We start from the raw sequence: 27,263 nt of genomic DNA, 5'->3' as shown, positions 1-27,263 counted from the left end.
CACAACTGCTGACTAGGGAAGGACTGAGCTCAGGCAGGCACTCCAGTGACAACACATTTCTTATTTTGATTAAGTCTTTGGAGATTCAGCAATTCAGATACCACAGAACTTCAATACAAACCAACCAAACTCCAGCCAGCTTTAGAGCAGGCAGAACTGACAACTTGAAATAACCCCTCCTTTGCTGCCTGCTGGTAAAGCGTCTCAACCACCTGGCATGGCCCTTGTTTTCAACACCAATGTGCTCCAGCAGATATTGCCAGAAAGAGCTGTTTCTTGCTCCAGTGAGAAACCTATTAAACTTTTTCTGTATGTTATCTTGTAGCTCTGTAATTCACTGGAATAATTTGGCTCAGGAAAGGGCTAACAGTTGCTTTCACAGAGCTGACCAAAGAGATCACTTGGAGCTGCTGCTGTTGCCTTGACTTTCTCAGATTAGAAAGTACCTGATCACACCTGGAAACCTCCTATTAGTACATACTGAATTTTCAATTCATCTGCCCTCATTTTCAGAGATGCCAAACACTGACAATATGCATTGTTACTTGAAAGTGCTCAGCACCTCTGGGGGGAAAAAAAAAAACCCATCCCAAAACCAAAAGTCAGCCATTCCTGAAAGCTTGATGTAGCAGAGGACCTAACATTTCCAATGATTAGTAAAAAGGACAAACAATGCTCCACGAAGTGTTTCAGACTGTGTACCTGCCAATGTAATTGATTAGCCGTTACTAGTTCACACAAGAAACAATTAAGGTTTGCCACAAAAATCTGCCAGATGTGACCTTTTGAAGTACAAGCGAGAAAAGGTTAATGAGATTCCTAAGAACTGGAGTTTAAGTTCTGGCACAATTAGTTGATGCCAGGATGGCGATGCCGTAAGACAGGGATACCGATGCCTCTCCAAAGGTCAGTGGTTCTACGCCGCTGTAGAAGATACCACAGCACACAAGTGAGTCCAGCAGAGGGGACCAGCACTGGAAAGAAGCAAGTATAGTTCCCATGGCTGTTATCACATGCTATACAGCAAAGAGGAATCTCTAACAGGTGTTGCCAACTCAACAGGGTTAACTATTTAATATTTATTTAATATTAATCATTAAAAAATTCTTGCTAAGCTTAAAATACATAAGCACAAACTCTAGCTGTGTCTCCCCTTCCACTTCCCATTAGTTCCAATGCCTAAGTCAGCTATGGAAATGCTACAGACGACTGAACTGGAAGTTTTATACAGGTTAATGTTCCACCAGCCTTCAATTCCTGGACAGACTTGGGAAGAATGATTCAGACCAGAACTGGAAAGGTGGGAGATACATAAAGATTACAGAACAAGATTTTATTGCATGGCAGCTGAAATTTCATGCAGTCCATGCTGTAATTTATTCAAAAAGCGGGTCTCTTGCAGAAAATTCTTTAATAAAGCAAAAAAGGTCACTCTAGACTCTGTTGAAAGATAAAACCCAAGAAGAACAGTATAACAAGTCAAGTTTTAATAGATTTATAAAATTCATATATACAAAACAGTAAACTAAGTCACCAAAGCTGTAAAATACACTTTTTACACATCACAATATAATTTTATCTAGTACACAGTTTTCATAAATTGAAACTATTACAGCAAGTAGCTGCTTCTATCATGGATGCTGTTTGGTGCTAGAAAGACACTTACGTGAGCAGTCTGGAACTGTGCTTTTACTTTATGCATTTTTTAACCTTCTTTTAGTTTGTCACGGTTTTTAAAGTACTTTCCTGTGAATTGTTAGAAAATTAAGGCTAAACTCAGGCCTTCCTTACCCAGTGCAGTGAACTCGTTTAAAAAAAAAGAGAATGATATTGCATAGTATGTGTGTTACAATGCATAGGCACCAGAGAGCAAGTAAATTGCAGAATAAAAGATAACATTAATTGGCTTCCTAGCTACATGATTGTGTCATGAAATAACTTTGTGTTTTCAGTTTGCTTTCATACATATTCATCCATAAACAAGACAATTCATCACAAGAGCAATAAATACTAGCTATTTTGTTAAGTGGAGTCTCCGGAAATACTTTTTAGCTTGTACCATCAATTCAGGCTCATTACACATTTGAGATAACAAAACCTGTACACCGGAAGAACACACATTATCTCATCATAAGAGAGTTAATGGCTTCAATACAAATGGGAGCTTGAACAGGTTTTCAAACCTCAATCCACCAACCATGCTTTCCAAGTCTCATGAGCTACCAAAAGATCATTTCTCTTCCACATTCCCCTTCTCCCTGCCATCTTTTCTCAACTTTTGTGCCCAACCACCTGCACATAAGCTCAGCACAAGAGATTGACAGGAAGTACTAGCAGAGAAGCAGTCAGTGTTATCCAAAAATCTATTCCTTCCCTCATAAGATGCTCTCTCAGGTCTTACTTATCAACAATTTTTACTCTCCATCTGTTGCAGTGTTTATTCAAATAATGGAAACAGTCTCCTACCTAGCCGTTCCCCTGGGATACTTCTCACACTCTGGTATCTTGAAGAAAGTTTAGGTAGTTGTTAGAAAGGAGTAAAATGCACTGTCTGGCCAGAGATTTGCATACTGTAATTTAGCAGAAATTGAGTTTTAGCACCCAGTTATGAACAGATGAAGAGAGATTTACAGCGGAAGGGTGTGCAGCTGCAGCATGGGCAGCCTTGCCAGCCTGCTGCTGTTAATTCACAGCCAATAGCTCTCTGGAGTCACTCAGAGCTTTTGGGGTCAACACAGATGGCATTTCACTTCAATAAAGTCAGTCTTCAAGCACCATCAGCTTTTGGGATCTGTCAAGAAAATAGCTCTCCTCTTCTGCTCCCTTCCAACATACTTTGGCTTTTTTACCAGAATGCCCACCTTGGAAGTCAGCACTGCTCTTTATTTCCTCTCCAACTGTGAATATTTTCACATTGGACAGAATGTATGACCTTCAGACATATGCCAAGAGCTGGGCTGTGATACAGTTCATCAAGCCAGGCACAGAACCACTAGCACTGACAATCTAGTACCTCCATACTCCCCACCCATTAACAAAACAAGCATATCGACACATAGATTAACTTCAACACTGCTTTCCAAATGCCATTAGAAAAAGATAAAAATGTCAAGAATCAAGCTAAACCATCCAACCACCAAGATGAGCAGAGATAGCATCACCTGGTGAGTAGAGCAGCGGTTTCAGCTCTAAATATCCTGGCTTTACTCACTTCCATCTATGTAAAAAAAGAATAGTGTTAAAACAAAGAAGTGCCCACTTCACAGCACAAAGCGGAGATCACCCCAGCTAATGACAAAACAGGTAATACTAAAAAGCACTAGGTCTTGTATTGTCTTGGCAATTACTTCCCCACTAGGCTAGACAGTCCTCACCCAGAAGTGTGTGGAGTTAATATTAATTCAGGCCAAGTCTGGTCCAGACCATGCCAGCCTTCCTGATCCGTAATGCATGCTCCCTAGAAATCTGTTAAAGACTCTTTTACTGAAGTAGGCACAGATGTTTTATAGTTGCTACTGAAACACCCTACCCACCACTTTGTGTTACAGAATTAGAGTGTACTGAGGTAAAGAGTTAACAGTGCTATATTAAAACCCCTGACTACACCATGTGATTTTATACTAGAAAAATGATATAGAAAAGAAGCTACTATTAAACTTATAAAAATCAACGTAGTTCTCGTCATGAGAGATCAGTGTTTGGCTTACATGACAAGCTGCGCTGTATGGAGGTGTTACTGCATATTGTGTTTGTGTCTCAAGCTGGCATGCACCAAACTGCCTATGAACCCGTAAGTACTCCTGAAAATTAGATGACACAAGCAAAGCTAAGTCAGGCATCAAAACTCCCTACTTGAAAATCAGAAGGGCCTTTTACAGAAATCCTGTAGTTCCATGCAGCAGAATCATTTTTTTCCAGGAGAACTAAAGAGGTACATACTTAGAAAATACTCTAAAATACGAAGTTAATATCCACAGACAGCCATCTAAAGGCAGCAAAGGGCTTGTTTTCTAAAGTTATATTCTCTGGAAGGTAGTTGCCTGTCACTAACAAAAGCTGCTAGTTTCTTCAGTGGTTCCATGTCTATTCTTTTAATTTCTTTAACTCTACTATTCTTTGCAGATTACAGTAACCAGGACTGGTGAATACCCAGGGGCATGGGGACATGGGAATGAAGGCGGGGGGATCACACACGAACAGGACAGGACACACTTTTTAAATGTGCCACCTTTCATACAAAAAACCCTACTATAGCTATCCTAGTGGAATTACACTTTTTTCTGCTGTGCCATACACAGATGAGCTCTTCCTGCTCCATTTCACTACACTTTTTTTGCCATTAGCTTCTCCACTCTGTCTGCTTGGCTGAGGTTCAGGCTTTAGTTGGCTCAGAAAGCCTGTGAACAGTCATCTTCAGGAGCTTCTTCATGCTTGTAACATGCCCGGTTCTAGGCTTTACACAGCAGTATTTCTTAAAAATGAATATGTTATCAAGTTAATAAGTCAAATAATCTATGCTGACATATTAAATAAAGTAAGATCAAGTGTTTTTATCAAACTGGAAGCATCTTTGAGTTGTAGTGTAGAGCTGAGGGGCCAGTAATTTACTTTCCATAATGGATATTAATTAATTTTCAACATTAAGAACTATTTAATTCCTTCAAAGTGACAACTCCCTATAAATATGTCACTTAGAAAACTATTCTTCCTTTTTAATTCTAATTCATCTGTCACTTTGTAATGCCATCTAAAAATTATTCAGAGAATGACATCACTGCAATCTGAAGGAATGGTACTGACTGATATGCTATATTAGCTTAAAGCCTGTTTTGAGGACAACAAATACAAAGCAGCATTTGATAAAGGACTCCCATTTAGGTTTTCTACTTAAATGGAACTGCAAGATTACATAAGTCTCTCTTGCAAGCGCTTCCTCTCTTTGTCCTTGGGAGAGACAACCTGTTTGCAACACCCCATCACTAGTCATTGACCTGTGGGTGTCAGAGGAGGGACAACAAAAGGCTGCCTTTTTTTTCTTTTTTAAAAAAAGTAGTTATTCAAGGTCTCCATCTGATTATCATCCTGCCTGTGACCCATTTCCTGACTAGCCAAATGAACAATAAGCCTATGAAGAAGAAGAAGAAGAAGAAGAAAATGTTATCTCCAGCTGTGTTTACCTGCAAAGTTCTCCAGGATGTCACTTAAAATAAAATTATCTGTTTGTTTCTTGTGGAAGGACTAAGCAACTGACCAAGCCTATCCTGAGATGTTTGTACAACCTAATCTACCTAAATTCTGCTTAGTAATTAACTGATTTACCATAAGATTTTCTGGCTTTATTATACAACAATATACCTTGACAAAACAAATAAACAAAATCCCCCTCAGCTGTGGCAAGAAGTGAAGTGTATTTTGCAGAGAAAGCTGCCACTTAAGTCCTTTTTACTCATGGGCCAGATTCTTTGCAAACTTGAGAAGTGCTTGACTTTTGCAAGAAGTTGTTCCTGATCTTGGGTTCCTGGTGTGAACCATCACTATCAAAGTTTGATGGAACACAGAGCCAAACTACTGATTTCCATCCGCAGATTACAGCATTGTGTTTAGGCCCATTTTATCAATAGAAAGAAGAAAGGCAATAATGGGCCTGAGGTGAGCAAACTGCTTCCCTAAACCTCTGATTTCGTGTGCAAAACTACCATATCATATAAAAAAAAGTTATATGCTTGAAGAGCTCAATATGAGATATCTCATTCTGTTTCGTTTTCAGGTGCAGATTTTAAGTTACTTAAAATATAAGTTGCATTATTAAGTCTGCTCAGAGCTTTAAATCCGTGAGGTTACTAAGGATACAAAACCATGGATGAGCATGAAGAGAAAAAGAGAACAGGAAATTCCATGCTATGCCTCCCAGGTAAAACTACAGTAGATTCAGACATAAAACTGAGGTAATTCTTGAGAAAGAAATACAGTTGAAAGGGAATGTTTAACTCATTTGAGAAAACAAGCATAATACTAGCCCATCTAGAAAATCTAGTGAAAGAATAAGGCTCACAGCAAACTAGGAAAAGTCAAGTCAACCTAGAAGTCAGATCAGCCCACAACTGCTTCTTCCTTCCTAGTGTCTTCTGTGAAGTGGAAACTACTACCTAGCTCCCCAAGAATACTTCAAAGCTTTGAATACAGTCTTTAGTCCTCAGCCAAACAAACGGACTAGCTTACAGGAACGCACTTTACGTGATGAGTAAACTTGTTCGCGTTACTGTGTTGAAACATTTACCTTTTCAAATGTAATAGTCTGAAGAGTTTCCCCCCATCTGAATATTAGTCACATAACATTTTCCCCCTTCAAGGTTAAAAATGAATAAATATTTAAACGACAGAGTTGGTCCTGGCAAAAATAAGACTTGTTACAAAGAAGCTAATTCCTGATTAAGTTTGCTCAAATTTAAGCTAGATTTTCCCATCTGCAAATTTTCAGTTGCTTCTTACCTTGACACTGTGCGCGCTACACGGCACTGAAATAGCCACATCTTTCCCACTCTGAAGCCTGCACAAGAAAGCCAAGAGACTGCTACATTAGCAAACTACCCAAAAATACCGATATGAACATCTGCAAGCTTCAGAGGGGAAGAAAGATTCCAGATTTTATCCAAATTAACATGAAAGGACAACGGAACAGGACTTTTTTTGACCACATTTCCCATGGGATTACCAGCTGAAGTAAAATGTTGCTTGTTTTGACATGCCATTACAGGCTCAAAGGGGATATGAACTCCAGGGAATCTGCTGACCTTCTACGGGTACTAACAGCCCTTCAGGTTTTATTCTTGGATAAAAGTCTATGACAAAAATTGCAGTAAACAGTAAACTATGTTTGAAAATTACCTAATGGAGAGCACTACAATGTTGATATAAAAGGCAGATCTTCAGTTTGTCCATGTACCCCACTGTAGAAGTAAAGATCCGATATATCTGTACACAAAAAAGGCACCTGACAGTTAGTTGCACAGATTGAGAGAGCTAGGAAATTAACAGTTCATATCAACATTATTTATAGCCTCTTGCAATTTTACACACAAACCATTGCCCAAAATGGGCAACTCCAAACTTGAGTGTACTCAGAATTACATGTGCATTACTATAGGCTAAAGATCCCATTAAGACACAGATTAAAGGCTAATTTTACAGCAAGGTCTTGCTGTCCAAATACATCAGTGCAGCTGTAAAACTGGGATCTCTAGGGTGTTCAGTCTTCCTATAAGGTCAGCTGTTGGGAACTAATCAAGCAGCTGCTGTACTACCAAACCTTTGCTTAAGAGTTTAATCAGCTTTCAAACTTTTGAATGTAGATAAAGCCCTGTCACGCAAGATACTGAACCTTCACAAACACTGCCAACTGTGGGTGTGAGAACAGTGCTGGATTTCCATGAAGTACATCTCACTTGAGCACCCACTGTGCAGATAGATGGTCAGGTGCTCTAGCACAAGCTGCTTCACCAAGGAAATCCGTTTCCCCATGATGTAATACCCTTCACACATAGTGCAAAATAAACCCTTCTCTGTATCAGTGAGGCCCAAACTTCCCATCCAGTTTACTCCAACATGGGTTTCCTTATACAGTTTTAGACTTTTGCCTCAGGAGACTCATGCAAAACTTTCAGACAAGAGCTGTGCATCAACCTTGATAAGTGGATTCCAGACCATTGGCAAAGCTGAACATGCACACAAGATCTGGGTATATCCCTAAGGGTTAAGACTGGAACTTCCACTAATGTTCTCCAATGCAGCTGCCAATCTCATTACATTTAGATTTGTTTGATTGATTCAGCACCTCCAAACTACAAAAAAAAGGCAGTTTGCATAACTAGCATCTCTGAAAAATGAGCACATTCATTTAAAACAACGCATCTTCCATACATGGGTTGTCAGAGATTTCTTTTTTCTAAGAAGGCAGAAGGTGGTTGTGTTATTCAGCATTCCAAACTAGGTACGGAACCTACAACGGCCATGTTTCAGTAGTGTTTCTAGTCCAAATGATTCAGTAGCTAACATCAACATTTGACTCCTTCGGCCTATAGCTCCTCTGTTTGGACTGGCTAGTTTACAGCATTCCTGAGCCAAGTAATTAGCATGGGTCCTACACCACATGCAAGGGCCATAAAGAAAGAATAAAAACTTTGATCTAACCCTCCAGCAAATTTTAACAGAACATGGGCTGCTCTCCTTCACTGCAACATAATATCCTTCAGATTCTCTTGAAGGATCGTGTCCTTCACAGCATGAAACACAAAGCGAATGTTTTCAGTGTCTATGGCAGTGGTGAAGTGATGGAAGAGCGGCTTACTACGGTTTCTCCTCTTTCTGTCAAAGCACTGCACCAGATAACGTTGAACATCTTCTAGCCTGTGAGGGTCACCTTTGAAGTCCGAGAAATACTTCTTAATGCTGACAGTCTTTACCTTCTCTACAAGAAGATCCATCTTGTTGAGGAATAGAATAATGGAAACATTAAAGAAAAGCTTGTTATTGACTATTGTCTCAAAGATATTCATGGACTCCACAAGTCTATTTGTGCGCCTGTCTTCCATGAGAACCTGATCATATTCACTGGAGGAGACCATAAACAAAATTGAAGTTATTCCATCAAAGCACTGGAACCACTTTTGACGCTGAGATCTCTGTCCACCTACATCCACCATCTTGAAAGGTATTTTTTTAATGATGAAATCATGCTCTACTATCCCCTTTGTGGCTTTTCTAGCCAGCAAAATATCTTGTTTGCTGGGGAAATAATTCTGTAAAAGAAAGAAGAAAAGTGTCAACAAAAGTCCTTCAAAATGCTGGCTAATGCCAGTATTAAAGTAACAGGAGAAATCAATAGGAACCATGATTTTTTTAATCATCAAGTGAAAAACGAATACTCAACTTGAGAATAATGAACTGTTGACCATTTATCTGAGCACACTGATAAACAGCTACAGAAGATCCTGAGACATATGAGAATAAAAATATAGGACTAATGCACTTGTTCACATTTTTACCTTTCAAGCCTCATTTTCAGGCTGAAGTGTATTTTTTCCACTATGAAATTCTTAGCTACACTGTTATCACCATTTAGGTAGCGTTCAGTAAAGCAGATCACCAAGTCATCCCTAAAAGTGGTGGTTTTTTTTGGTTTGTTTTTTTTTTATTTTTTTCTCCTTTTTTTTGAAATGTAGTTTTTCATAGTTCATTACTCTTACAAAGGATGTATTGCAAACTTTAGTGGAAATAATTCTTCTGGGTTCACACTCCATGACCAGTGGGAACAGCAACATGTTCTATCACAGGTTCTGGCCCAGCCTACCCTACCACTGTAGGAAAATTTGCTCTTCAGAAGCTTATCACTGCTACTCTTTGGATCTCCTGAAGGATGTTTTCATTACAGATTTTGAATCTCACAGGTGCTAGTGATTTTTTTTTTTTTTTTAATTTGGTAAGGCTTCATTCTGCTCCCTTTAAGTAGCACCAACCATCAGATCATCACAGAAAGTGAATGATATCCAGAGACTGTGTAAAAGGACAGGTAAAAAAAAAAAAGTGTGCATGCATACAACTTCCATAAACAGTATTTGTTATCTTGTCAAAAAAGATTAAGCAAATACTAAGCTTCAGGTTTTTTACTCTTTCTATTTACTACTTCTAGAGAGAGAACACTGAAGTTATTAATACATTATTATTTAATAAAACCCTCACAAACTAAAAAGCATTAATTATAGCACATCCAGGCTTCTATTATCTTTTTCAGCTCTTTTGGTTCAGAAAGCAAAAGGTATGTCTTACCAGCTGACCAATCCGATCCAGGTTATCCAGGAAGTATTTCACCGATTCACCCTGTGGAAAAGGAAAGAGATGGGAACTAAGCTTGTTTCTAGGACAGCAAATCCAACTGAACTGTATCACCTTTTCATTTTCCAACATGCACTGAGGTCTAACAGAGCAGTATCCCAGGTAGAAGCTTGGACAACATCCCGATACGCTTCAGGAGCTGGAACAGCAGAAGTACAATATAGCCTAATTCACGTAAACTGCTGATCATGAAGTAGAGCTGCCATAATATACTACTGACATGTAGGTAAGGTAGTATTTCTTCTAAAAGCAATTCTGTCTTAGTTCTAGAAAAATCAAAGTTGATTAGAGATCTGAATAAATGCTCAAATTATCTAGTAAATCTTTACAATAAAAGGGAAGTATTACTGAAGTCAGTCCTTTGGTTTAAAGAATTAGGCTTTTTCCCTTTGTATGACAAACACCATTAACTGACACTGGGTGGGAGCAAAAATTAAGCACATTTGTAAGAAACCAACGTATTTTGTTCAAAATTTGTAACAATGAGCAAGACCATATCCTAGACTGGTTGGCATATCTTTAGAAAAAGGAAAGATTTAAGTCATCCACAATTTGTGATAATTTAAGCTAGACTTGTTTGTCAAAGAAAGGAAAGGAACGTTCTGAAGGACTTTCTCTTCTAGAGATTGTTTCCCTTTTAGGCTCAAGAGTTATAATAATGGATTTGCTAATTTCATGCAAAATCCTTCAGCAGTTATATTGAGAAGAACATAGGCAATGTTTAGAAAGAAAATTTATTCATGTTCTGAAAATGGGCAAGGGAAGTTTTGTGAGGGTTTCCATTGTGGTGTTTGTTTGGGTTTTTTTGTGTTTGCTTTTTTTTTTTTTTTTTTTTTTTTAAACAAGCTTCCCAGCTTCCCCATGTATCACACTCAAATCAAGTGCCACTTCACACTTGTGGACAGAAGCAGCCCTGCACATACTTTTTAGAAGTAATAAAACTGTTTCCACATAGATGCAAACTTTACTTCTGGAGTAAAACTATCTTTGGCAGAAGTCCATTCTCCTTCAAACACTTCCCTTTCTTCAGATTAAGATGATCTGTTCAGTAAGAAAGTGTTCCTTGTTGTTTAGGACATGTGTTTTGCAGTTGTATCCATGTCATAAGAACGGTAAAATGGTAAATCTTGCTGTCTTTTAATAATATTAGGCATCAAAAGACATTACATACATCACAGATCAGGGCTGTGTCAGTAATGACCAAGCTGACAGTAGGTACCTTCACCAAGTCACTAATTCAGAATGAGAACACTCCCAAAATACCATCTCAGATTTCAACAGCAATATAAATTCTTAAACCATATGTTCTCCTCTACACCATAGGCTTGAGACAGCAGAATAGAATTATTCTCCTCCAGTGCAACTGTGAACAGATGGCAACACAACAGTTCACTCTGAAAAATCAGACTGGAGGTCTGAGGATTCAGTGTACTGTACAAGTACATACTTTCAGCATAAGGTATAGACAAAAAGGAGCTGTAGTTTATTATTCCTTAACATTTTAAACTGGAAGTGTCTTTTCTTAAAGGAGAAAGAACAATTTGCAAAAACCAACCATGTACTGCAGAAGATTTACAGTGGATTGCTAGCAGAAAAAATTGCTTTTGGGGGGTGGGGGGGAGGTATCCAAAGAACAATTGCTCTAAGAACTTCCTTACAATCATGAATTTTCATAAGGTGAAAGTAATTTCCTGTATTTTTTGGCACTCTGTTGGATCAGAAGAGATATCGCAGACCACATGAATAAGACAAAAGGTCTTCCTGTACAGCATTAGTCATATTTAGGAGATGGAAGAACACAAAAAGAAAAGGTTCCTGAAGCTACAAAAAACCATTCGCCACCTATTGTGTTTTGTCCTACACAATGCCTTTAGATGTACAATGATGCTGCAAACTGGCTGTCTCTGATACAACTTGTTCCTATTTTCTAACCAGCTGCTTTACGTGTCCTTGCCTTGTCCATACACCCTCCCACGCTGAGAGCAGGAAACAGCTGTACAGATGTAAACTGCTGGAACACACAGTGGGTTTACCTGATTTACAGCTTCTACCTCCCGTTTCCTGCCCCACGCATCAATTAGTTTAACATTTTGCGCATTTATAAGAAGGTTAGAAAATAACCCGATTAATTAAAAAAATATACATTCATTTCTGGAGTGATTTAGGGAGACTAGACTTCTCTAGTTTCTTATACAGCTCTTCAGAACACTGCAATTGTGCCAAATAATTCCGGGAAATTTTAAGCAGCAATTGCAAAACACTTGGATAGCTGGGTAATCAAGTCAGGTTGCTGGAACAGGTGTGAACACCATATGCATGGTCTGACAGATCTGAAGATGTCTGAATATTCTCCTCTAGCACAGAATTCAAAGACATCCAGTACTTAAGTCAGAATATCTGTTTCCAGTCAAAACAACAAATCCCCAACAAGCTCCAGAGAGTCTGAAGTTAAGAAAAGCTCAAATCATTAAAGCACACAAAACTGAAGGGAGGAGAAAAAAAAAAAAACCCCAAACCCAAGAAAATCCCCAAACCCATAAACCAACCCAAACCCACACCACGTGCTCAACCTCCCCTACTTTACCAATCATTCCCTGATCCTGTGTTATGACCCATGGAAGTGAAGTGCGGATTCAGTTCCTGTTCCAAAAGACTTCAAGTAACCTTGCTCTACAACTTACTCCGATTCATAGAAAACTTGGTTGCTTCTGGGAGACTTGTAGGGTATTTCAGTTCATAGAGCAGGCAGCACAGAACAGCTGCAGACAGCACCAACTGACCTGATGAATAACTTGTAATGTATTTAAATAAGGAAAATATGGAAACTCCAGGTGTTAGGACTGTTTTGTATTAGTATTTTTAATCAGAACAATTGTATTAACTGAACACTACTTCATCTTTTGATTTTTTCCTTGTCATCCAGGGTAGATAAATAGCAATATTAATTAGATCTAGAAGTCAAATTTATTTAGCTTTATATCAAGCTGCACTTGACTGCAATTTTGAATTCCATTGATAAATAATTATTTATGCAAAGCTAGCTCATGCTTTGGGTATTATACACACATACAAACAAATATACATATTTGTGTGTGTATATATATATGTATGCATATAAAAATACACACATGCAAAGAGTTTATTAATTGTCCATCAAGGTAGGTTTTCTATTGAAGGCGAATTATTATCAAAAAGTATTAGCTTGCCCCTCTCATGCTGAACTATTTTTTCTCTTGAAGACACTGGCCATAAATGAAGTGCTGTGGCATTTTCAAAGCAAGTTCTTAACGTTTCTCCAATGTCATTTAGCATTCAACTATATTCAGAAGCTGGCTTAGTACTTCACATGCTCTCCTTTTCCAGATTTTAGCCAGTTATTTCTGCTTCACTAGCAAGACTTCCTATGGAAGTGGCAGCAAGTATTTGCAATTGATTCATCAGATACCAAAAATATCTTCATGCAGACTGACAACTTCAATGGCACTATTTTAATAGTTCTAGTGAAAAAAAAATTAAACCACTTATTTTGTACATTGCAATCTATTTTGAACTATGCTTGCAAGCAGCAAAATAGAAATGAAAGCCAAAGTTATTTATACTATATTTAAATATCTAAAGATAATCACATCATGGTGTGTTCACTTAAATAAAAAAGGTCCAGGTCAGATGTGTCAATCTTTTACAGACTGGTGTGTCAAGAAAAACTGTGGTAGCTCAAAAAACTTCCTCAGATCAACTATATACACAGAAGATTGTTGAGCTTCTGTATTTTCAGATTTAAATAGACTCAAATCTTCTATTTCCCTGTTAGTACACTATTTCCATTTAAAAAAATATTTTAACAAGATTAATAAATAATATTCTTAAGGTCTGAAGGACATTGTTTCATTCCAACCATCACAGTACTTGGATACAAAGCTCCACTCTGTCACAGTCACAGCAAAAGTATGTCAGTGAAGCATGTCTGTACTGACATTATTTTTTATTTTTAACTAACAGTCTATTAGTATATTTCACATTTGAAAGTTGTATCAACAAAGCCTGAGATGACCATCATTTTTTTTTCCACCCTCCATGCTAATAAATCAAGATGTCGAAATGCTGTCTTCCATCCATGCCCATGTTTTCCAGGACAGTGGTGGGGGAGTGAAGAGTGACCTCCGAGTTATGAATTTTACACAATTCAGCTACTCCTTTTTAGTACACCAGAACATAGTATAGACCATTAGTCTTCCTTAACTTCTTGTTCATCACACCAGAGTTACCACAAACGGTTGGATGACTCATTCTCTCACTGCTAATCTCTCCTCCCTCTGCAATACATATCCTCTGAGTAACAGTTTTGCCAACTGGGACCAAGTGAAGGAATAAGAGATGCTGTTCCCATTGTTCATTAGGATGAGTCACTGCACATCTGGGAACTGGGAGAATCAAGAAACACAAGCAGAAGGTCTAAAATGAGCCCACAAGTTCCACAATGCAGCAACACTGCTAGATTATTTTTTTAGATTTTTTTTTAAACTGCCTTATCTGCAGTATAAAGTTTGGTGAAGACAGAGAAAACAGCACAATTTGCTTAAAAACTCACTAGTGGAAGAGAAAGGAAGGAAAAGTAACATGTGAACATATACTCTTGCTTCCCAAAATAGTGCTCTAAAACTCTTCTTTTACATGACAGATTATTTTGAACACAGCATTCTCAAGGGGCAAAACCCACAAAATTAAGAAGTTTTTATTCTATATATTTTGTACTATATGAATGTCATCTTAACATTAGCTCCAAATAAGTCACCATAAAAATAGCTAATTGAATTTAATGTCTCTGTCCCTTCAGGCTAGGTTCATAGCACATAAGAAATCTCCACACAGGAATATTGTAACAAATTTGGCATCACTTCCTTTGCCATTGATAGCCTTGTTGCAAAAAGCAAGCAGAAAACACTCGGGCAGAGTTCCCAAGCAATATTCATTTCATGAAAATAATGCACAACAGATTGTATGTAGATTGCTTTAAAATATCCACAGAAACTCAGTAATAAGAAATGTTCCGCAAGGCTAGAATTTATCAACTTGTCACTTTAACCCTCAGACAGTTATTCAAAGTGACAGTTGGTCAAATCATAAATGACAGTGAAACATCCTATTGTGCAGTTCCCTCAAAGACAGGCTCATTTCAAACTTTTCCTTCTGAAAAGCAGTCCCTCTAAATTCTGCTCTGAACTAAAAGACTTGAAAGGGGACCCTCTGTTCCAAATTGGCTTTTTTCCTTTCCTTGTCCCAAGGCCTTTTTGACATAACATTAATTCAGCCCTTCCTGATCATTCTGTCTCTAGCTGCTAAATTTAGAGTGCACAATTTAAGGTAGACCTATCAGTCTTGGCTTGTTTCAGATGATGAATTAAACCACACAGGAAGGAAATGTTATACTTTAAGGAAGCATGTAACAAATCTAACAAGATTCCCACAAATACAGCAAAACATGTGGAGGAACGGATGCTGTAACTACCTACCACAAACTGCAGCTGAATCTGCAAGGTGAAAGCAACAGTGACGTGAACAGATGAACAGCAGTGTTTGTATCCTACTTTCCATTCAGGACTTCTACAACATTCAGCACCAGGGCTAAGAAACTCAGAGAAAATCCAGGAGACCCCATGAAAGAAATGTGGGAATTTCCCAGCCTTTACCCTCTGAGATCTCAGATACATGAGTGGGATGGACTCAAAGCATTCATACCCAATTTTATCCAAAGCAGGCCTTTATATAAGGTACCAGTCCATTAGGACTGCCAGAGATAACGTAATGACAGAATGCAACACTAACGCTAACTTGCAAGTGAAATCATTGTTTTTCAGACAACTACTGAGATCTCATTTCTTTCAAGTTTCCTGGGATGTCAATCACCTGTTGACTGTAAGAGGTTTGAATGTTACCATTTCAGATGTTTCATAAAAGCAAGATATTCAAACCAGAGGCCCAAGGGAAAAGCAAGGTTACAAGCACAGAAATAGTATAAAATATCCAGGAGACTAGCATTTGAGAATGTTGGAGACATTAGATCAGGCAAGTTTTTGGGTGTTGAGATTAAAAATGAGATTAGAACCCAAAACCTCACCAGCAAAGAGGAAATGCTTTCCTTAGTGAGACCTACTGGATACAACAAGCAGGTTAACATCCTGTCACCATAACACATGCATCCTTTGGAAGTGAGCATGCCGACCCAGCTCTGTGTCCCTCACCCTGGTTTTTGTCCAAGGAGAATAGCAGTCCTTTACAAACTCTGAAGTCCCAGGGTTAAAATTCTCATGAGGGGCAACCATAAACAAACACCACCTCTCCAAGCCTGCAGGCTCTTCTAACAGATTACTTCCAAATCTGCACTTCTATTCAGCCTCACTGGTAACAGGACATGGATTTACTACAGCCAAAAGCGTGTTCTCTTCTTTGTGACAGCTCATGAATGAAGTATTATTTCACAAGGAGATAAGCAAGTCTGTGCTTGTTAGGAATTCACTCAGAAGGATGCTGAAGTAACCTAAATTGTCCCGAAATGCTGATGCCCGTTCTACACCATAATTCTGTTCTACAGATATTCCACATCCTGTCTGGGCACTAAAATTTATTGACTCAAGACAAACATTTTTCATTCAGTCACCAGCTTCAAGGCAGAGACTAACCACTTCTCTGTGTTTAAGCCATACAGAATTCTAACTATCAAATCTCTCTAGTGTTATTTAACTTCCTCCTTAACAACAGACTGAGCTACTGGCTCCCATCCAGCAACTCCAGTGCTTATCCAAGTTGCTGCTATCTGTACCCTACAAACATACCAACTACAAAAAAGTATCATTTAGTTCTAAGCTTCTTCTAAAAACTACCTCTTCTTTCTACTGCCCAGTCACACAGAGTAGGTATCAGATGTTAAAGTTCAAAAATATTATAAAAATTCATTATTTCTAAGCTCAGTATAAACAGGCAATGCAAAAACCTGTTTGTCCAAGTCAGGATGGCTTTCTATAAACTCATCCTACATGACACACCAGCCAAACTGTATGCTTTACAGCACACAGATAAAAATATAAGTGATAAATATTTATTTAATTTTTCCTAAAAGGTCTAGGCTAATCTGAGCTCCCACATCAGTGATAAAATTTGTGGATCCCCGTGACAGAATGAAATACTAGCCTTACAGCTAAGAAACTCTCTTAACAGGAGTAGAGTTCTTGTGGTGAAGGGCAACGCCTACATGTGATAGCTTTTCCCAGCAATTAAATATAGCAACACATTCCCAAAGAAAGGAAAAAAAAAAAAAAGGAAAGTTGCAAGGAAAAAGAAAAGTTACATTTTTTCCCTGAAATTCTAGGTGTTTCTACATCAACAGGATGTAGATGAGAAATGACTTGATGCTATGTTAACAAGTCGGTCCATTTGTCTCAAATATGTACACTAGCAACAGTGCCTCAAGGAGGAAAGGAATTTTCTGTTCAAAGACTAAGGCAGGCTCATCCCACACTGTAAGCTTCAAGAAACATTAACAAGAATTTCTGCTGTTTTGATTTTACTCCTACTTACTCTGTCTTCATCACTGCTATTCTTGCTTCACAGATTTGCAGTAACTGGAAGAAAAGCAAGTGCAAACAGCAGAGAAAACAGTACTGGCCACAAACAAAACAAAGATGCACAGTGCAATACAAAAGGGTTAAATTATAGCTTTTGCTTAAAAAAATTAATAAAAATCCTTAACCAGATAGACTTCCACATTAGCTACAGTGATTTAGCATTTCCTAGCCCTCACTGACTAGCAGCTAGCAAGATTCAGGTAGATGCAAGGAGATATATACTCAATTCATGTGGAAGAATCAATAAAAAAAGTCTGATTACTGTATCCAACATCAGCAGTGTGCCCAGCTCACACACCCATCCTGACACGAGTCGACGACAGACCTAGTCATAAGCATCCCACGAAAGGATTCCTTCCTGTTTCCCTGCCAACTGTCTAAGCAAATACATTGTCTAAAATTGCTGCCAGAACCCTTTCATCTCAAATACCGGAGGTTCTCTGTGAAGTCGAAAGAACGCATGCCAGCTCAACTTCTCATTCCAAGCACAGTCAGCTAAAACGCAGCACAAGAGAAGGCAACTGAAAGCAGCAGTCTTGCCACTGTTAAAAGAAAGTTCCAAGCTGTAAATGGAAGGATGGATCCAAGATTCTGGCCAATTGCTAACAAATTATCCCATTTATTCTCAGTGGGCAGCTGCCATGAAAAAATGGGCACTTCGAACTAACACATCAGAATTTAGAAGCAACTGGATGTCTTTACAAGTCACCAGGACCAGTGCACAATCACTTTATTATGTGACCCTAGTCCCATGCTTTGTTTTCAGCAGCTCAGTATGCAAACCTGAAACTTGCTTTGTTTACAGAAGACATCTGCAGAACTAGAATAGACATTGACAAAAAAACCCAAACCAAACAAACTTTACTTTATGAATCAATCTAGTCAGCAGTGCTGACTATCTGATCAAGACTGAATCACAAGTTTACCAGTGAGTTTCCCTTTCAAATCTTATCAGATCAAGGGATGGGAAACAAGTGTCTTAGATCCTGTGGGCTGAAAAAACAGCTAACACCAGACATGAGAGAATGTTGAGCTCGGACTTTTCCATGGCAGGTGGCCAGCTGGAAAGCTAAGTAACTTCAATGCATTTACAATAGGCATAACCTTGAGTATCTCACAGAACCATGCTTCCTACTCCACTTCTGCAACAAATGCTTTGGTGCAGCGTCCTAACGCTCCACTTTGTGTGGAGACATCAGCTCTGACACGTCTTACTTAAATTTCTCTATGTATGCTGCTAAAAGGTGACTGTAAGAATTGGAAAGTATCATTTATCCCCCACACTTAGTTAAAAAATTCTTTCAAAAAAGTATTTCTCATTTTGTCTATCTACACAACCAAGAAATTTCTAGACGTGAGCAGACTATAATGATGGTCTTGCAAGATTCAGAAAGCTGCTCGGTATTTGAAAGCTAGGTTTTAGGTGGAAATCACACTAAGGTGAAAAGCCAGTTAAGTCTTAAATAGCACACGAGTGCAACTAACAGTTTGATTCCTATAAAACCAAGTGTATGGGTAGTAGGGAGCAGAAAAAGAAAAAATTCAACCTTGCTTACATTAGTCTGAAGATTTTCACCATGCCCATTACCTCAGTACTCAGCAGGCTCACTACACAGAACACAAGGCTTGCAAGTCTGAGTGACTCAAGCCAGTTTCCAGTCTGATTTTCAAAACACACTTGCCCTAGAAAAAACTCACTCCTTTTTTAATAACAGCTTGGGCTTTATTAATTCTAAGAGACTGACCAACTTTGAACTATGAAGTGCACCATTTCTGTCAGCTTTTAAATTCTCAAATCAGTGGAATTTCATCATGTATACTAGGTTGCTCTCAGCACTGAGAAGCCACTCACATCTCATGTTCGCCCACTTACACAGAGATTGGTATTGCCTGCTACAAAGTCTGACCTTTACATGCACCTGTAAATCCGCTGGATCACTAGTGATCGAGCTGTCTCATGTCATATGCCAAAAGCATTTATTTCATTGGTTGAGTACAGCTGCACTTGGGGTCTGTGAGAGAGGGTTTCACCGAAGAAGTGACCTCATCTCTTCTGCTTCACTGCCAGTGGCAACACCACATGCTGAGTCCAGCACATGAGTGACAATGAACCTCAAACAACCTTTGGTGATCTGAAATCACTTCAGTTTCCACTCACAATCAAGTCAAGTTTTCTCTGTGATCTGATTTAGTCATTATCTCAAAACAATTTTTATTTATTCACATCCAGTCACAACAAATCAATTATTCCAAATACTCTCACCCCTACTGAAGGTTGTTTAAGCATGACAAGGGGAAGGTCTTCCAAATTTGCACTTAAACCTTAGCGCTATTGACACTTTAGCGTGAAGATTTCAAGTAACCTACACTTCTTTTTATTCCTTTGCAGAATTTGTTCTCTTTCAAAACATTCAAGATTCTTTTCCTGCGTTTTTCATTTCAATCCATTCCATCACACAACTCACATCGTTACTTTCACTTACAAAACCAAAATTGGAATGGATTTACCTAAGCTGAAAGTTAAAGCTTGTTCAGGTATTGATTCGCTAAAGGATCAAACATCCCCGATTGAAGACTCACAAGGTGAGATGGGATTGGTAACTGCATGAACAGTAGCAGTATTTATGTGCAACTCCATCCTATTTTCATATACACCTACAGCCAAGTCCTTTGACACGGTCCTCAATCTTTATAAAGCTATTATCTTAAAGCTCAGGCTTATTAGAAATGACTTACCATGGAGGAAAATAAGCCCACAAGTAATGCTGAAGTCTTGTATCAAATGGAAAGTTTTATTTTTAATCACCCTCATGTGCAACTGTTTTATAATTTATAAATTAAGCACTATAAGCATCTGAAAACAAATCTAAAGATGAAATAAGTGATTTGAAATAAGTGACTTGGATTCTATTCTTAAGGCTTCATCTACACATGTAAATTAATCAAGCCACAGTGGAAACCGAAGTGGGTTTAACGAACTTCTACAAGCTCTGGAGCAGACCAGCCTGTAAAAAAAAAATATTAAAAAAATATTCCTTATTAAAGCCCCACTCACATCCTACTGAGCTGCAGAGAGGGAAACAGTCCAGCCACGCGGACAGCCATCTGACCTCCTTGCAACCTAGAATGCATGTGCTGGACTGGCAGAAAGACAACAGAAAAACAGTACGTAGTAGGGTCGTTCTTCTGCCTCCTGGCCACATCTAACATCACTACTGATCCAGTACTGTACTCTGACCAAACTGAAACTAGATGGATCAAAGTCTTAAATATGCATAATTCAGAGATGGAATTAAATGGGAAAGAGTTCCATCAATAACCCACTATTTTTTCAGTTTGAGATTTTACTGAGTTTTCCAAAGTAGAATTAAGTGAGTATCAAGGAAAGCAAGTCAAATTAAGAGGCTTTGGGGGTGGGGTGGAGAGCAGACCTTCTAAGGACAAACACCAACAGTTTGTTCGGGAGTAAAGCCAAGTGAAGCACAAGTCTGCCACAGTCTGAACTGCAGGAATCTGTGTTGTATACAGAGGAGACATTTGAAAGGTGTCAGTAAATTACTTCTCGGAGAAACATGTTTTCCACTTTCTCAAACAGAAAATCTTGCATGATGTTTCCAAGAAGTTTTCCTCCCCTCCCCCAAATACTAGAGTCAATAATAGAGCAAAACAGGTTTACTCCACAGAGCTGCTTTAAGCACAGCTGCAAACTAATGAGAAGGTGCAGACCATGCTGCCTGCTGCCTTCGTAAGATAAAGCCTTCCCAGCTAGGGCAGGTTCAGGAAAAGGAACACTAGAGTACTGAGCTAACCTTACCGTCTGCTTTGAGGAGAGAGCCTAACAGCTCTGCTCTTTCCATTAGTGTTCCATTACCAGCTGGTTGGTTTGTGGCAGTGTGGAACCTCCAGAGATTTTCTGTAACAGTATCATGTTCAGATGCATCCTTAAGTCACCTATCTATGAAAACCTCCGCTGCTGCACAGCTATCATTTCACATAAACTCAGAAGTAAAATACTGTGTTTCTTCCCTCCCTCTGCTCACCTCCTCCTCCTCTACACTCAATACCTGTGAAATGGAGCCTTCACTTTGAACAGTATGCAAACGCTTCAGTCACTCTAATAACTTGGAACACAATCATTTCAAAAACTAAACAGCATCCTCAAGGTACAGGAATCTAATTTTCGCATCAGGAAAGATTTATGGAGGTAAGGAACCATTGCTTGGATGAAAAATCAGCAAGATAAAGACACTGCCATCGTTCCTTGGCAAGCACTAAGTGATCACTTGCATTGCCAGCTGCTTGTTCCTTCACCAGCACCACAAGCACGTCACTACCTTGGCTGTGCCTACAATCAGTCATAGGGTTGCACTCTGCCTCAGATGAAATTTGCAATTTACAGCAGAGCTCCCCAAAAAATAGTTGTGCCAACATAAGCAAGACCATAATGCAAAGCAGAACTCCTTAAACCACCATTTCCTATTGCTCACCGTGATTACTCTATCACAGAACCACAGCCCAATTTAAGCTCTCTGCTTGCACAACACATTGAGCAAAACACTCAAAGTTTTAAGTCACAGCAGGCTTGTCAGGGAGACAGCAGAAGAAAAGTAGGTTAAATATGATGACAATCTTTTCAATAAGTCATTGCAACAGGATCAAGATTTGGATGGCTAGTAGAATACAACTTGGCCAACTGGGCAAGCTATTACCTATCCTACCTGCATTTTTCTTTTCAGCTTTCTGCCAGGTCCTGTCCTCTAAAGAACGTAGGCTCCTTAAAGAGAACAGACGCTTGAAGTTGTTCTTAACTTGTCACACTGGCAGTGAATTGTGTTTAAGTATAAAAATCCAGCAGATAGGCCAGTAAGATCTCATAAAAACAGACCTAGTTTTGAATGTTTTGCCTACTTGTTCATCTGTGCTTGTTACTTGTTCTTGATCATACATAGCTTACTGTAAACTAGGATATTCAGGAAAGCTTGAAAGCATTCATTACCCATTATCCTATTAAATTCAGTGGCCCCTTTGAAAAATCCAAGCCTTAGCCTCTTACTGTTATTCCTCAAGGGAGTATTTTAGAGAATTTTGAAGGACACCGAGATCACCCTTGCTCACTGTTCTAATTCTACGTGGAGAGGACAAGGTCTGGTACCTATATGAAAGCACACTGAATTACTACAGAGAACATACAAACAGAGGTGCAGAAGGCTGACTTTTAAAACTGGAACTTTCTGAAGTGCATTGTCAGCACTGCTTTTCTGAGCACAGAGTGAGCCATGTCAGGGAGATCGGCTTAACAAAACCATTCACCTCTTCTTTTGCAGTGTGGTGTGTCCCACCCCAGTCTCTCCCTGCCCCCAATTTCCTAAACCCAGCCACAGAGTCAGAAAACTGCTAATATAGCACAGAGCAAGTAGCTGGAGCCCTCTTTTCTTCTACACAGCTAAGCCAGTCCTTGTTTAATCCTGAAGTAGCACATATAGCTTTAATACACCAAAACCTTCAAAAAGCCTTATGATGGTAACACAAACATAAAAAGTCTCCATTTCAGCTGTATCTTTGAGACCGAAGGGTTGAAACGAGGCTGGGAAGTGGACCCCTTCCACTAAAAACAACGTTCTTTGCTTCTTTTAAGTCAGATAAGTATTAACATATACATTTCTGCATACTGCAGGTATTTTGTTGCAACTAGAATACAAGTTGTCCTCATGCTACCACAGTTTTACCCTATGCATATTACTTAATATATGAGCTCTCCCTTGCTTCCACCGAATTTCAGTAGGAACTCTTTGTTAGACTCCCTTAGTCATACAAAAATACCTTTAAATGTAGTTAACTTGCTCCAATTTCTAGAATACATTCTCATCACCAGGAATCTCCATGGAGATACAGTTGGCAATTTTGAAGTCTCTTGAATTATTGAAATCCATTAGAAACTTTCTGAACATGAAGTTAAACAGTAAAATCAAAAGCTAAAGGCTGCTCACTGGGTAGGATCTGTCTCTGCTCAGAACTTCCCTGCACACTAGAAAGGGATAAAGAGATTACTCCAGTGGTTTTAGCTGCAGTTGGGTACTGGCTCAGACAGCCTGAACTGAAAGTTTCCTTCCTTGTTTCTCACAGCATGTGCCAGCATTTCTTGATGGGAATGCAAAGATTAATTACAGCTGTACTTGCTCTGAACAAATCCTTATATTCAATACAGTCCTGCAAGATTTAGAGTAGCACTAATTAGGGCTTAGAACAACAATTCTGCAAAGACAGACATACTGCGTATTTTTTCTAATTATTTTATGCATAATAAAATTAAAGCTTCTTTCCAGAAGCAGGGTGGCATTTATTCTCGAGAGTTGGGAGCCAAAAGGGCTTTTCCAGTCTAAGAACATTAGATTTTGCGTTTCAGTGCTATTGCTGAAAGGTAAAACGTCAAACTATAACCGCTACTACAGGCATACAGAGAGAGAGGCAAAGATGACTACAGTATTTATTCCATAGATCTGTTGAGACACCCAGACAGTTCTCTGATGGGCTCAATTACTAAGAGGTGAAGACAAAAAAATATTTGTTCTTAATAAAATGCACATGAGTAGAAAGAAATCTTTCAACCAAAAAAATGGAAATCACTAGGCAAGATGCAAATTCTTGTAATGAATTTTCAGCATGGGAGCTGTATCTATGAAGTTGTTTCTCTCATTCACCTTAACCACACCAAAAATACAGTCAAGATTTATTGGCATCTAAGGGCCAAAAAGCAAAAGTTCCTACAGGCAGCCTTACACAGTGCCATAAAAATACAAGGCTTTTTAATCTACCTCCAAGAACCTAAAGTTAAAAAGTAGGACCACACAAAGCCTGAATTTCAACCTTTTGATATCCATAGACAGCAGGGTGTTAATAAGGTACATTATAGTACTTCATGTTTTACAGACTTTAAATTTGCCTGGAGTTTTTGATGTTTAAATAAAAAAAGGAAAAACTGTAGAGTGCTACACAGACTACCAGAAGAGCCAGTAGCACAGCTCTTTTTATTCTGCATCTGTCTCAGTTCCCATATGGTAGGCATATCAATTTCTTGTTATCCTCTTATTTATTATGTATGATCTGCTCATTACTTTCCAACTTATCCTCCCAATTCCATGCAGGCTACATTTCATCCAGCTGTTACATTCTGTCATAACCTAAGGCCAGTAGCAATTCATGGCAGGAATCCTTTTATTTTTCCACAAAGCATTTAGCACAGACAGCTTTAATGCTTGGTTGAGACTTCAGGTAGGTACTGTAATAAATTGCTATTCTAACACTTTTCCATTTTGCACTGTTTTGAAAAGGTCATAATTCATGACCTTTCTGGTCTTCGTTATTTCTTTCCAATAGCAGAAAGTATTTAATAACAGCTAATAACCATTTTACCCATCACACAACTTTCTACGGATGGTTCTGCTTGAGAGAATGGCTTCTGTCATTGAGAAAATACATCATGCAAGTGGATTTTGCTAGAATTCAAAATTACGTGCAGTGTAAAATGATTTATGACCTTCGATTCTCTACACGGCTTTGAATCCAACCTACCTTAAAAGCAAGTTTTTCTCACCTTTTGCTCGGTGGCACTTAAAGCAAAACTGAGATTATCAAGTGCAGGATTCCTTAGTGTAGGTGACAGACAATATGTTGTGAAGGCATCCTTAACTCTGCCTCCTGCTCCAGCTTAGTCTTGAACTTGAATCTCAGTGACTATCAAGACACACTAGTGCTGGTACAGCCAAACACCATGCTACTCAAGCAGTTCTTCTTGTGGCAGCAGGCCCATTAACATATCTCATTTAGGCATATATTTTTAGAATACTTTATGTTACCTTTCAATTTTTAATAAAACCTAAACCGTAACTCAGTGAGTCTCACCTCCTTTTACAAAATGTCACTGTTGTTTTGAGAGTTCTTACTTGACACTTTGATCTGAAAAAAGTTTTCCTATTTGGTCTTAGAGACAGGATTAGAAGCCAGGGACTCCAACTGCTAATCCTTCCTATTACAGACCAGCTACAATGCTTTGCAGCATTATATTTAAACAAGCAATTAACTTTTTCTGTACAAAGATGAGGCAAACTCCATAACTTGACCATAGACTTCTGAGGTCTTGAGATGAAGAACTAAGAATTTAAATCTTAACCTCAGGCACTTAATTACTGCAATACTGGCATAAAACCTTGCTTAGGTATTTAACTAAAAAAGAAACATCTTCATAACTCACCCTGCTATACGAGTCCAGAGCAGGATATTATTCAAGCTGCACAGATAGTCTGCAAGTTAATGATCTTTTAAGTTAATCATACATTTAATGTCCGATTAAGCCACTGTTTCAGAATTCTAACATAACAAAATCATATTATAACACACTAATAGTTATTTTTATAACAACAACCTGGCAAATGTAAGGGCAGGCAGGTCAAATAGCACTCTCATTCTTTAAGTGTAATAGCTAAATTCAAACAGGCCTATTTACCATCCACAGCTTCAAAACTAGCTTCAAAGAAAATAATTATCTAACATTGTTAGATACAGATGTACTTGACCTTTAGCACTAACACTGTGTAATTAAAAAATATGAAGACTCAGCAACAGCAAACATGTGTTTCTGGTTTGTAGTATTACTGTCAATCCATTGTTTTTAAAAAATTCTCTGGGTCAGAGTGGTATGTCCCATCCAGATCTAGAAAAGAAAAAAATCCACGTGATTTCCCCAGCAGTAATTTAGTTTCACAGGAGTTCTGCAAACTAGGAATACCCAAGCAAAGCTCAAAAGTAACTTGGCAAACAGTTGCTACCTAGCCTCAATTAGTGCATTAAATGGTAATAAGATTTCCTCTGCTGGCACTTTCCCTTGTACACCTCAACGTGGCTATTTCCCTTGTACACCTCAACAGCATTGGTCAAGTCCCAGTAGATTTCACTGATGAAATATGCAAGTTTCACAGCTCTGGGGGAAACAAAAAACCCCAAACTCATCCTTACAGAATAAGCAACATTCATAGTCCCTTGCGTTAGCTCATATTCAAACAGTAGTTTGCAAAAAGAAGAGCTCATTTTTGTGTTATGGCCAGTTGTATAAGCTGGAGTCGATTTGACACTTAGTATTTCCTCAAGAGGAAGTGCACTAGCAAGTGCATGACGTCAGTACCAGGTGCAAGTACTCCTGCATTTCGGGCTGTAGCCTATATGCTGAAAGAAAAGTAAAATGCTTACAGACACATGCCTTTAAGGCTAACTCTATTCTGTCCTTGCATCCTAAAGACAAAATAATCAGTTGGAAACTTTTAATAGGGATCTCTTGAATCCTTAAGTAAACATGCACTGAAGAATTCTGACAAAACAGAGCCCACTCTTGTAGCTTTCATTTAACATGCCACTTCAGAAGTCACCTACTTCTCATGTCAAGTCAGTACTCTGCTGTCCGACCTCTCAGTTCTTCTAGATTTGACTTCCAGAGGCAGACAAAGCCTGCCACATAACCTCCACATGCTACAGCAGCTGATATATAGCCTGACTCCTGATCATCGTACATTACTGCCATACCTAGTGCTTCCATACCAAAATAAAGACATTTAAGCAACAGTTTGTCCACTCTGAATCAAGAATTGGTGCAAATTACTAGTGCCTCACCTCCATACTGCCCAAAATACACAGCTAGCTGCCTATGCAGCTTTGAAGCCATCAGCTCCTTGCATAAAGAGAATGTAGCAACAAGCTATACTAATGCAA

At 38.7% G+C, this 27,263-nt stretch overlaps 1 protein-coding gene across 1 annotated transcript in view; it reads right to left on the bottom strand.

The window, feature by feature from the left end:
* Positions 1-1,465: 1,465 nt before the first annotated feature.
* The window catches only part of GNA12 (G protein subunit alpha 12), a 44,406-nt gene continuing 18,608 nt past the window's right edge, over positions 1,466-27,263 (bottom strand). Inside the window, exons 3-4 of the mRNA XM_055709901.1 lie at positions 9,823-9,873; positions 1,466-8,795 (exon numbers count right to left, since the gene is read on the bottom strand). Of these exons, the coding sequence (XP_055565876.1) occupies positions 8,226-8,795; positions 9,823-9,873 (621 nt within the window). The 3' untranslated portion in view covers positions 1,466-8,225. The remainder of the gene's footprint in view (positions 8,796-9,822; positions 9,874-27,263) is intronic.

This window comes from Falco cherrug, chromosome 4 (assembly GCF_023634085.1).
Source record: "Falco cherrug isolate bFalChe1 chromosome 4, bFalChe1.pri, whole genome shotgun sequence".
In the NCBI taxonomy this organism is placed as follows: domain Eukaryota; kingdom Metazoa; phylum Chordata; class Aves; order Falconiformes; family Falconidae; genus Falco; species Falco cherrug.
This window is presented reverse-complemented; position numbering and strand designations above follow the sequence as displayed.